Below are 12,804 nucleotides of genomic sequence, written 5' to 3' on the forward strand. Positions count from 1 at the left end.
AAGATCCCCAGCTGACTCCTTACTCCAGGAAGCCTCCCTTGCCTTCCTCCTGGTTTCCAGGTGCTTCTTTGAGTGAATTCTGGTGTTGCAAGTTGGCTCACTAGGGGATCAGAGTTGTGGGGGAGAAGCTGCTATTCTGCCATGCCCTTTAATCTGAAGCAAAAGCTACGGTCTCTATCGTTACATTATAAGTGGTTTCATGCTGGCAAAAGTCGGGTATATTCATCATGAAAAGGGACAGAATAGCAAAGAATCATGAGTAGTTGCTAGGCAACTCCTGATATGCCCTCTATGGCCAATTGTGACTCTTCATAAAAAGTGCATAGTGCATCAAGCCACAACATACTTTTTGTGTATTTCATGTTTTGTTGTACTTGTAGATATTGTTCCATATCACCTTGATGTTTTATATGAGCCGAAAGTGTATATATTTATAAATGAATTAAGGTAAGGAAACTATTCAGTTGGACACCCTCTAGATGTAAAACGAGTAGCTAAGCAACTGAACTATGAATTGGAAAGTTCTTGGCTAGAAACTTACCACAAACACTCCGTGCCACCGAGGCCACCTGACCCTAAAGCGACAGCAATGGATCCAGAAGTACCTTCAAGCTGTTTGCCTGTTTCTTCAGAGAGAGTGTAACCTCCCAGCCACCTAGTCTAGGGAATTACCCACTAACAATGCCTCAATGATTCATCATTCTTATCTAGATTGAGCTTTTCCAACTCTAAAATATTATTTTTGTGGTGAGACGATAAGCACTGCACATCATAGCTGCCAAGTTTTCCCCTTTCTCGCGAGGAAGCCTATTCAGCATAAGGGAAAATCCCTTTAAAAAAGGGATAACTTGGCAGCTATGCTGCACATAGTATTCCAAATGCGGTCACACCATCGACTTGTATAACAGCTTTATGATATTGGTAATTTTATTTTTCATTCCTGTCCTAAGGATCGCTAGAATTGAATTTGCTTCTTTTCACAGCTACTGCACACTGGGTTGACATTTTCACCAAGCCATCTACTATGACCCCAAGAACTTCTTTTTGGACTGTCACCACCATCTTTAAAGGAAACCTTCTCACCTCTAATAGCTGCTTTGAGTCTACTTGTTAACCATGCTGGGGTCCTCTTGACCCCCAAGGTACCTCCTGATCTGTGGTATACGCTCCAGGGGAAGTTGTTCCACTCATGCATTTTTAAAGTTGAACACGCCTGTAAGGGGGAGGGCTTATAGGGAACAGGCCCCCCTCCCAGGTCGAATTCCTCTCAGAGCAGTAAATCCAGTAGCAGATCAGATTACAGGAGTCAGGAAGCAGAGAGGGAGGGACAAGGCTCTAGCAGCATCCAAGAGCCTCAACACAGAGTAGAGAGGGAGGCAGCTGGGGAGGAAATGATGGTAGAGCACTCAGAAAGACGGCCCTTCTCCCCCCCCCGACACATGAATTGAGGCGCACGGCACCCCGTAGGAAAAGAGGGAGGCGCTTTGGGGTTCCCAACATATTATGTTGGGCACAAAACAGAAATAAGCCATTGTGCGGTTCTGACTCAGACTAAGCAGACATGTTTTCCAGACACTTTGCACTGTAAATAGAATGCACAATAAAAAAACACCTTAAAGGTGTGGAGCGTCGTTACTCAAGAGTAGCCGCAAGAACCTCTGACAACGCCCTTCTGATATTGTGAGTCATCCAGATCATGTGGGTACTCCCCATGCCAACATCAAGGGAGCCCATAGCTTCTGTCAAGGGAGCAATTTTGGTTGCTGTCATATTTAAGGTACACATAGGTGGTAGATATAGGGAGTGCACACCATTCAAAGAAAAATGAGTTTTAAAAAACAGTAATACATTCTTGAAAAAGTTGCGGGATTATTGAGAAGTAAGCCCTATGTATGTTTGTCTTTTCAAGAGGCTACACTGATATTGATATAAACAATCAATATGCAAATGTAATTTGCTATATTTTAAAAACTGCTATGGGCATGTTGTGCTTTATCCGTCACCTTCTGTGTTGTGGGAAATAAGCTGCATATGATAGATAAATATGCATACATATATTGCAGCAGTGCTGATCAATAAGAGTTAGTTTCTGCTTTCCCCAGGTATTGCTGACATGCTAAAAAAAATCTTGCAAAATCAGTTTTGGCAAGGGACGATGGTGGAACAGCAACAATGAATGTGTACGTAATTGGCTAAGATGGCTTCATAATACCATTTCCAGCCAAGTTCTGTTGCTGCAGTGAACTAATTGCAATACATTACATTTATATCCTGTCTTTCCTCAAAGGATCTCAAGGCAGCACACACAGTTCTTGCCCATTTTATCCTCACAACCTCACTGAGTTGTGTTAGACTGATAGAGAGTAATTGGGTCAAGTTTACCCATGGCAGAGTAGGGATTTGCACATGCTTCTCCACAGGCCTAGTCCAACCCTCTAACCCAACAACACCACACTAGCTCTCCACTCTGAAAAGTTGTTAATATATAACACCATTATTAATCATTCCAATAAGTTTTTGTCTGTCCACAGCCTAAGGTTTCTGAATCCTGCTGACAAAACGCTGGTGGTGAAGTTAATACTGTTGCTCCTGAAGCATGCAACCTGAAGTTAAAGAAACAGTAGTACAGAATAAAGTAGAGAGGGAGCAGATAGAATTTAAGAGTCCTGTTTGGAACATGTGTGTGCATATAAACATTGGAACATAAGAAGAGCTTTGCTGGATCAAACCAAAGGCCTATCTAGTCCAGCATACTGTTCTCACATTGCCTAGTCAGATGCTATAGGAAGCCTGTAAACAGGGTGAGAGCAATTTCACTCTCCTTTAACAACTGGTATTTAGAGCCACAGAGTCTAGCGCTTGCCGATCAGAAGGTCAGCGGTTTGAATCCCCGTGATGGGGTGAGCTCCCATTGCTCGGTCCCAGCTCCTGCCAACCTAGCAGTTCAAAAGCACGTCAAAGTGCAAGTAGAAGCGGGAAGGTAAACAGCATTTCCGTGTGTTGCTCTGGTTCGCCAGAAGCGGCTTTGTCATGCTGGCCACATGACCCGGAAGCTGTATGCAACCCCAGAGTCGGTCATGACTGGACCTAATGGTCAGGGGTCCCTTTACCTTTACCTTTACCTTAGATACAGGAGCTGGAACACAGCCATCACTGATAGCCTCACACTCCATTAATTTGTCTATTCACCTTTTAAAGCCTTCTAAATATGTGGTCACCACCACATCTCATGGCAGTGAATTTCATACTTTTAAGTACATGACGTGTGAAGTAGTCTTTCATTTTTGTCTGTTCGATTCAGCTGCATTAGAGAAGCCGGAGTTTTAGCATTATTTCTCCATATCACACAATAAGATACACACCTCTATCATGTCTTATCTGATACTGTTATTCCTAAACTGCCCCAAGCATTGTAACTTATCATTTTGCATGCCACATTCTGTACCTTTTCTAGGAATTTTTTTTTTTTGGGGGGGGGGGATCCTGTATATTGCTTCAACTACAGTGACCCTATTAGCCAATCTAATTGTCATCCCAAAGCAAATGTGGTGGTTTTGGGATTAAACTCATTTGGAAGCAATGGCTAATTTTCATTTATTTGAATGGCAGCAATAAGAAAATAATCAACAGGATTAGAGAGCTAATCTATGGAAGATAATGACATTCACACAAGAAGAAACCAGAACTGGTATCTTAAAACAATTACGTTAGCTGTCCAATTACAATGCAACAAAATTGCCAGTCTGAATCTCTTTACTCACATGAATATATAATTGTAGTAAGCAGTGATTTAAAAAATCTACAGCTCAGGAGAAAATGTATTAAGGATCAACTTCTGCAAGAGCCAAATTGAAGAATAGCACTAAAGCTATATACAAAGCCCAAATCTCAAGGTAAAGTCTCACAAAGCCAAAACAAAAACACCCCCCCCCCAAACAAATAAGTCCTCAGTTGTCTAAAACAGTATTCAATACAAGCCTCTGAAAGGTGTTATGCACCGATTTCCCCCCTACAGAAGCCACCAGTGGTGTCAGAAACAATAGCAAGAAAATATTTCCTCCCACTACGGATTCTGTGGAAAATGAGTATTACTTATTTTCACACTGAAAAATGAGAATGCATTCTTTACATTTTTGACTCTTCCGATTTTCCATTCCAACACATCTTTCACAAGGCAAGAGTTGAAATGATTGAAATTAAAGACTGTCTGGATTTCTGTCTCATGCTTACTTTAGAGAAATAACTTTGGAAAATGTACAAAACTTATAAACGTTTCCCCTCACCCCCTACTAGGAGTTTGTATCAATCAAAGGTTTTTACTTGTATCTATAGTTTTGGGATGCAGCACAATCTGCTTAGAGACACTCTGTATCTTCCCAATTTGCCTCATTTTTCAGGGCTGAATTAGATCTGATAAAAACAAGGCTCTGAATGCCCCTTTCTCCCCAATTCACTGCATTGGGGAATCTAAAAATGACTATAACTGTTTTCCTTTTTTAAAGAGTGGGGGAAATTTGCAGGCATAGCTAGCCATTCAGAATAGAGTAATTCTGCCATATTACAAACAGATACATCCAGAATTTCTCATGCAGGACACCCTTAAAGCTACATTTTTAAACAAATGAAGTCTATAATGTTTTTCTTTTCTGTCAGAATTAGATGCAAATTGTAGGAACGACCACTCCTTCTGAGGGAATGAAGGTCACCAAATTTAAAAAGGATGGCAGCAGTTTTTTTTAATGAAGGGGAGACATTGAACATCAAAGTGGGCAGTGAAAAAAGAGCAGGGATCCCCAGAAAAAAAACCCAGAAATCTCTCTCTCTCTCTCTCTCTCTCTCTCTCTCTCTCTCTCTCTCTCTCTCTCTCTCTCTCTCTCACACACACACACACACACACACACAGCAATTACTTGAGATGACGGGATGGATCTGAGGACCACCAGTTGCAAAAGGGTGATACAGGGGCAGAGCCAGTCAAAACATTTATGGCAAATGGAGGAAGAGTTTTGCATAATCAGCTCACAGTTATTGAGATCATGTTCTTCTGATATCTGATCAGAAGAATATGGATGTGTTGAATTTACTGGTTTTATGGAAGACAGTGAAGGAAGCATTCATTTATCTGGGATGCTTATCTATCAGTCAGCTAACCAGCCTTCCTGGCCACCCAACAGCTGCTCTGCTTTTAAGAAGTCAACCCTTCCTATCTATCTATCTATCTATCTATCTATCTATCTATCTATCTATCTATCTATCTATCTATTTTGTATACTGCCCTATACCAGTAGATCTGTGGGTGAGGATCAGGATCCATCCTCCTGAACATTTTTATTTTAATATGTTCCACTTACAGGCTTTGTTGAAGAACATTCTGAAAAAAACAAATGTACCTTGATAACGCTTTCTCCAGGCCTCATGTCTGTGTAAATCTTGACATTATATGATATGTTGGAGAAGGTTGGAGAGTTATCATTTGCATCAATCACAACAATATTGACTGTGACTGGGGGGCTTTCTTGAACACCATCAGAAGCTATCATCTTCATAAACAAACAAACAAACAAACAAACAACATGAGAAAAACTTTGAGAAAAAATACAATTAAATGAACATAATAATTCAAATATAAGTGAAAATGAGCTTTAGCACACCATGCACACAACCTCAGTATACTGTTTGGAGCAGTTCCTGAAAACAATCCCTTTAAAATCCCATTTCAAATCATTTTCCAGGTAAAGAATTATATCCAAGAGAATCATGGGGAAAATGTTTTATTTTAATTGGTGAGCTAGGAATGGCTGCCGATCCCTGTCAGCAAATACTCACTTGCAAACTTGGTTTGCCCTGCATAATGTGTGTGAAATTGCTCCTGATAATGTATAGATGAAGCAAAAGGAAGAAGTAAGCTATTAAAATTATTAACTACCATCTGGGTTTCATGCTCCAAATTATGACTTGCAAGCCTGTAACACCTCCAGTAACAGTCGTTGTTCATTTGCTTATAACAAATGATCTCATTATAGGCAGAACCAATCAGCAGAGTCTAGAGTCATAGAAGATGTGTGATGGGACAGTGGTGCTCACCTGATCTCCTCAAAGCAGTGACTCAGCTGTCGGGAGTCGGGTAATGTCTACACTAGGTAAAGGTAAAGGGACCCCTGACCATTAGGTCCAGTCGTGACCGACTCTGGGGTTGTGGCGCTCATCTTGCATTATTGGCCGAGGGAGCCGGCATACAGCTTCCAGGTCATGTGGCCAGCATGACAAAGCCGCTTCTGGTGAACCACGGAAACGCCGTTTACCTTCCCGCTGTAGCGGTCCCTATTTATCTACTCACACTTTGATGTGCTTTCGAACTGCTAGGTTGGCAGGAGCTGGGACCGAGCAACGGGAGCTCACCCCGCCGTGGGGATTCAAACTGCTGACCTTCTGATCGGCAAGCCCTAGGCTCTGTGGTTTAACCCACAGTGCCACCCGCATCCACAGTGCCCACACTACCACCACACTGTACACTAATGTACATGAAGGTAGCATGTCTCACAGAAGATTTGAAGTCTACAAAAAGACCCTACCTCCTGTGAAAGCATAAGGCACCAGAGATACCTTTGTATCTATATGCTTAACAAGGAATGCAACAAAGATGGTCAGCAATATGGAAAACCAAGTCCAAAGAGGAAAGGTTGAAAGAACTTGGCATGCTTATCCTGGAAAGGACGAGACTGAGGGAGACACATGATGACTCTCTCAAATACTTGAAAGCCTATCCTACTCAAGAGGGCAAAGACTCGATCACTGCTGCCCAACAGCCTTTGTAACTGTAAAAGCAATTTAATAATGAACTGAATTATGTTGGTTGAGTGGGTGGGCTCCCCATTGCTGCAGGTCTTAAAGTAGAGGCTTTTGTTATGGATTTCTTGCACTCAACAGGAGGGTTCGACGTCACTGCCTACAAGACTTCTTCCAACTCTATGATTTTGTGAAAGAGCTTTCTTAAAATTTATGCTGATTTGACATATCCGGCAAAAATATCCTACTTGTTCTCCAACTGTGACAATAAACCAGCAACTGAACTTTGCTTACCGAAAAGGTGTACAGCTGTTGGAGCTCCCTGTCAACTGGTTGAAGCAAGGTGAGGTAGCGAGTTATGCCAGTCTGAGTCACAGTGAAAAATGTGTTGTAGTCGTTTAGAAAAATATGGAGCAGGGGGTCCTTTGTCTTGAAAGAGAAATGAAGAGAATGGTTATTGCATTCTCAAAGGTCTTGTAACAATATGCATGCAGGCTGTTTTATTTATAGTACTATGTATCTAGACAGACAATGACATTTGGGAGGAAATGCAATACAGTTTACCTAAATTGCTGGAATTACAGTCTCTTCTTGAATTGGAGGGAGGTACTGGGGAGGCAGTCCTTATCCCCACTGCACTGTTTTCCTTTTAACCAGAAGTGGCATTGAAAAGCCATCAGCCTTCTCCTGAATAATTTGAGCTCTGATCATAACCGTCTTTTGGCAATTGGGCATTTTAGCAATTATTTCAGGATCAAACTTTTATAAAGCAGGGGGAGGGTAAAGACTCCAGCCACCTGCCAGATGAACAAAACCGCAGTCCATAGCGAAAGCATTATACCATTCGCTGATAACATATTTGCTAAAAACAGCCATTCTTACTATGCAGATTTCAACAGGCCAATGGGAAGACGATAATTTATGATTCAAAGCATCTGCTTCCATTGAAGGTCTTGAGAAAGCTGCCAGTATACTTAACGTAATTGGGAAGCACAATAGCTTTGACATGTTGGCAACTGGTGTGAGGCTGTTGCTTGTGTGTCATAGAACAAAGGGCTGAAGATCTCCATTTGTGCACAAAGCGAGCCATTTAGAAAGAATCAGAGTGAAGGGTCTTTTTTTTCTGTTTTAGAAAAAGGGCCACCCATCACTGGGGAATAAGAAAATTCCCTTGGTTTGAAAAATGGTAGAAGGCATTAAAATGGCCAAATTTTCATGTGATGGAGCTCTTCACTTTAATTCATATAGAACCAGAGGCGCCAGCTTGCAAGGGCGATTGCAGGGTCAAAATCACACGTGTAGTATCAGGATGTCGAGAGAAGCTGGTGGCAGAGCGGAATGCAGTGGCTAGGTGGCTTCAATGGCTGGCGGCTCCTCCTCCACCTGCTTCCTCCCTCCTTCCCCTCTGCAGCAGCAGCAGCAGCAGCAGAAGGAGCTAGCTGCTGGAGCTGTTCTGCACTCAGCCTCCTCCACCTCCTCAATATTGAGGAGCCCTAGCCGCCTCAAAAAATATATTGAGGGGCCCCCAAACTGCTCAACTTCCAGAAGCTGCCCCCCTCTATAGAACTGTTTTAAAATGCTAGGTTGGATCCAGGCTTAGAGTGAGATCCACTGAAATCAATGAGACGCAAGTGAGTTATAAGTAACTTACTGGGTCAACTCTAAGCATGGATCCAACCTAGCACAAATACTCTGAACCTAGACTACTTCCCTCTGCAAAGTGTACTTTGCAATACTGTACATATTTGAACACCGTGACCAAAGACTCCAGAAGATGAAAAAATATTTTAAAAAATAAGCATGGCCCGAGCTATGAGGAGGCAGTGTTTTTTTCCCCTAATATTTTTTTTAGTCTTTCTCCCTTTGTCTAATTTGTTACAGTTTTGGGATTAGTGAAAATGTTACATTTCTGAATAAACAAGGCAGCACCATGTGCCACAATGGCAGCCAAAGAATGTGCTCCCCAGGTCAAATCCCGTGAAACTGTATTTTTCCAACGCTGTTGTGAACAGTATTTGTGAGATGCTATTGTGGAGTATGCTGTGATAACTGAAAGTCATCAGACTCCTAGGCAGCAAGCCAGCTAAGAAGAGTAATAAAGGTCTCATTCCACACACAATTTTTCAGACAGAACAACATCAGGACTTCCCATTTTCAAACGTTTCCATATATTTTTTCTGCAAGTACTGCAATAACATTTATTTGCTAAGCAAATAAGTATTATAAAAACCTTATAAGCACCCATTAATGTGACACACTTTCTTTTTACCAGCTAATTGAAATATCGAAGGCTTGTAAGATATTTCAAAAGGAAGTGTCTACAGGTGGTCGCTCGTGTTCCAACAGCATCACTGCAACTGACAGGAAAAGGGACAGAGAAACAGGGAAAGTACTAAGGATCTTTTTCACACGTGATGCATCTCTTCTTTCCCCCATGCTCCACATTTTGCCATATGTCAGTAGCACTGCTATGTGCAGACAAGAAGTAGGAGGACAGTGTGCAACGGGTGAAAAGGGGGTAAGGAAGAGAGATGGTAGCTTTGAACATGATGTGGCGGCCGCTTCTTCAGAAGAGATAATCACAGCTCTGGTCTTCAGATGAGGGGTGGAAACAGGGAAAGGAAAGCTGCTATTAAGCAGGTTTTTGTTTGTTTCAAAATTAGTGTTTTGAAAAATTATATTAAGCAAAAGACAGTTCATTTTTTTGTTTTTTTTAAGACAGGAAGGAAGGTGAGAAAAAGTAAAGTCGATGAGTAGGAAGGAGTTAACACACCAACACAAACATCTAAAAATACCTACAGGAATGGCACCTGGTGGGACCTAAAAAACAAAATGAAGCAAATAGAAAATAAAATAAGTGTAAGCAGTAAACTTATATAATGCCTGGAACCCCTTTAAAAAGCTATTGAAATAAGACATGTAAAAGCAATGGACCACCAAACAAAAGCACTATCGGGATCTTCTTTCCTTTGTAAAGAGTACAAATTTAGACTGAACCTAACACTCAAAACACTTTCCCTTTATAACGACACTACAGGGTATGCAGAAACAGCACTTGGCTTTGTGGTGTTTGAGGAGGTTGTAGCTTCTGCCCTGAAGTTTGTTTAATGCCCAATGACAAGGGGGCTGTGGAAATCCATATAGTGCATATCTTGGAGTAATTATGGGTGGGACAGAAATGCCTTCTTAGAATATCATCGAGTTAGATGTGGATGCAAACTCAAATAAAGGGGTTGAGGTGAGCTCTAAGGTCTGCAGTAACCTTTGAGAATACAGGTACATAAGGGACGGAATATAGCCTAAGTTGTAGTATTCTACTCTGAGCTGTATGTGAACCAACCAAACCTCCAGGGAACTAAATGGATGTAAACTCAACAATAAGTTTCAGTTTAGTGAACAGAAGTTCAAAAGATTATTTCCTAAATCACCTTGGAAATGGATTTCAACATCTCCATCACGAATTTCTGCTGAGAAACTTCAAATCCAGAATTGTTTCCCAGTTCAATTGGCAACTGTGAAAAATGTTGCAAATGATGGCCCAGAAGGACCATCTTTGCCACACACATGGGATTACAAGCTATGGTATTAGAGGTTATAATTGGTTTCCATGGGAAATCTCTCTCTCCCAGTGAAAGGGACAGAGCATTTTTTCAGGGCCAGTTGAACTGTGCCAGAGGGACCATACTGACTAGCTGTCTATGTTAGTTTCCCTGAGTCACACAACAAGGTTTACAATCCCTTTCACACTGTCTTAAACCATAATATGTCATGTTGCTTTACTGACTTTGGAGCCTGCATTATGCCAGCTGTTGTTGTTTGCATTTATAATTTCCTTCTATTGTAGATCAGCCTTCTGGGTAGGGTAACATAGATAGCTCAAGAGCATAAATCACTTTGTGGACCACAAGTTTCACAGGCCTTATCTAGACATTCTGCTACAGAGTTAATGTTGAGCTTGAAGCTAACGCAGAAGTCTCATGCTAAAATGAATACTTAATGTTGTACACTAATTCCATGTCTGAGCTTGTGAATTCCACACAATTATTAACACTAACTTCTGTCTTTCGATTCAAGAGGGAAAATGCATGTTCATTAATTTTACCAAATCTTCAGATGCTCATGTTCTCACATGCAGAAATCAAATTGTTACACCCCAGGGGTTTGCCTACAGGGAGTTAAATTAGCATTGAATCTTTATTTCTGTTTTTGATTTAATGCAGGAAAACAATTTTACCATGTTTTAATTTTGAATTAAATATTTTTTATAATATGTAAATGAAATTACAGTGATGTTAGTTGACAAAGTTGACTCTTTAAAAGACTAAAAATAATCTTGAAAAATTACTTAAGCAGCTAATTCTATTCCCCCTTCCTTTTCCCAGTGCTGCCACTGAGTCTATTTAGTCACAGAGATACCTGTTTTGGCATATGAGCATTTATTTATATAGTCTAATGCTCTATTTAAAAGCTTCATGGCCCCCAAAGCCCCACTTTCTTTTAATCCTTCTAAAAGTCTAACAAGCTAATGCAAGTTCTGCAGAGTCCTAATGCTCCTGTATTGCTTCTGGAAACTGGTAGTCAGGGATGCAAAATCTAGGAATCCAATAGCCTCAGGCTCTTAAAATACTGGAGCTAGTGACAGCCATCTGAACTGCTGGTGAGGTTGGGAAGGAGGTTTCTTCTCTTTCCAGGGATGATGTAGCTGCTGTAACAGAACTTGGTCACTGCCTCTTTTTACTCCTGAAGTGGTCCCTACCTAAAATTCCAGGAATGATGATAAATTTATCAACATCCCAGACCTGAGCAACCAGGAGGAAGTGCTGTAGCTCAGTGATAGAAGGATACTGACAGTTCAAGAAGGATACTGACAAGCTGGAACGTGTCCAGAGGAGGGCAACCAAAATGGTCAAAGGCCTGGAAATGATGCCTTATGAGGAACGGCTTAGGGAGCTGGGTATGTTTAGCCTGGAGAAGAAAAGGTTAAGGGGTGATATGATAGCCATGTTAAAATATATAAAAGGATGTCACATGGAAGAGGGTGAAAGGTTGTTTTCTGCTGCTCCAGAGAAGCGGACACGGAGCAATGGATTCAAGCTACAAGAAAGAAGATTCCACCTAAACATTAGGAAGAACTTCCTGATAGTAAGAGCTGTTCAACAGTGGAATTTGCTGCCAAGGAGTGTGGCGGAGTCTCCTTCTTTGGAGGTATTTAAGCGGAGGCTTGACAGCCATATCTCAGGAATGCTTTGATGGTGTTTCCTGCTTGGCAGGGGGTTGGACTGGGTGGCCCTTGTGGTCTCTTCCAACTCTATGATTCTATAGAACTTTGCATGCAGAAGGCCACAAGTTCAATTCCTGGCATATTCAGGTGGGACTGGGAGAGGCTCTGAAAACCAGTCAATGTATTAACATTATCACCACCATCCTGCCCTTTACTCTATGGTCCCAGGGCAAGTTACAACATTCGAACAGAACATTAAAGATTAGATAATACTGACTCAGTATTAGGCAGCTTCCTATGTTCTTAGGCATCTAATTCCATCAGTGAAACACATTTTCTCTCTCTCTTCCTCCCCACCCACTTATCCTGGCAACATGGGTCACCGAATTTGGTGTCTTCAGTACTATCTAGATTCAACATGCTGACAGGCTATGTTGAACTACAAAACCTTCTTCCAGTTCCAAAACAAACAGTAGGCCGGATACATGGGTAAAATCAGACAAGAGGAAACAAGGCATTTTGGAAGTCATCCCAACTGCCTATTCCCACATGTCTTTACCTTAGGGCAGGCATCCCCAAACTTCGGCCCTCCAGATGTTTTGGACTACAGTTCCCATCTTCCCCGACCACTGGTCCTGTTAGCTAGGGATCATGGGAGTTGTAGGCCAACACATATGGAGGGCCGCAGTTTGGGGGTGCCTGCCTTAGGACCACATTGTATGGCAGGCTCATCAGATGCCACCTGCTAGTAAATAACGCATCCAAGAGAGTTGTTCCACATGCTGAACCGTCTGTGT

General features: G+C 41.7%; 1 protein-coding gene across 9 annotated transcripts in view; it reads right to left on the reverse strand.

Annotated features, from left to right (window-relative positions):
• PCDH15 (protocadherin related 15) overlaps positions 1-12,804 on the reverse strand; it is a 608,113-nt gene that overhangs the window by 165,389 nt on the left and 429,920 nt on the right. For all 9 annotated transcript variants that reach the window (XM_035137543.2, XM_035137542.2, XM_035137532.2 and 6 more), the window contains 2 exons: positions 7,081-7,215; positions 5,391-5,540 (listed from right to left, as the gene is read on the reverse strand). In XM_035137543.2, coding sequence (XP_034993434.1) covers positions 5,391-5,540; positions 7,081-7,215 — 285 coding nt within the window. The remainder of the gene's footprint in view (positions 1-5,390; positions 5,541-7,080; positions 7,216-12,804) is intronic.

Source organism: Zootoca vivipara, chromosome 5 (genome assembly GCF_963506605.1).
Source record: "Zootoca vivipara chromosome 5, rZooViv1.1, whole genome shotgun sequence".
NCBI lineage: Eukaryota > Metazoa > Chordata > Lepidosauria > Squamata > Lacertidae > Zootoca > Zootoca vivipara.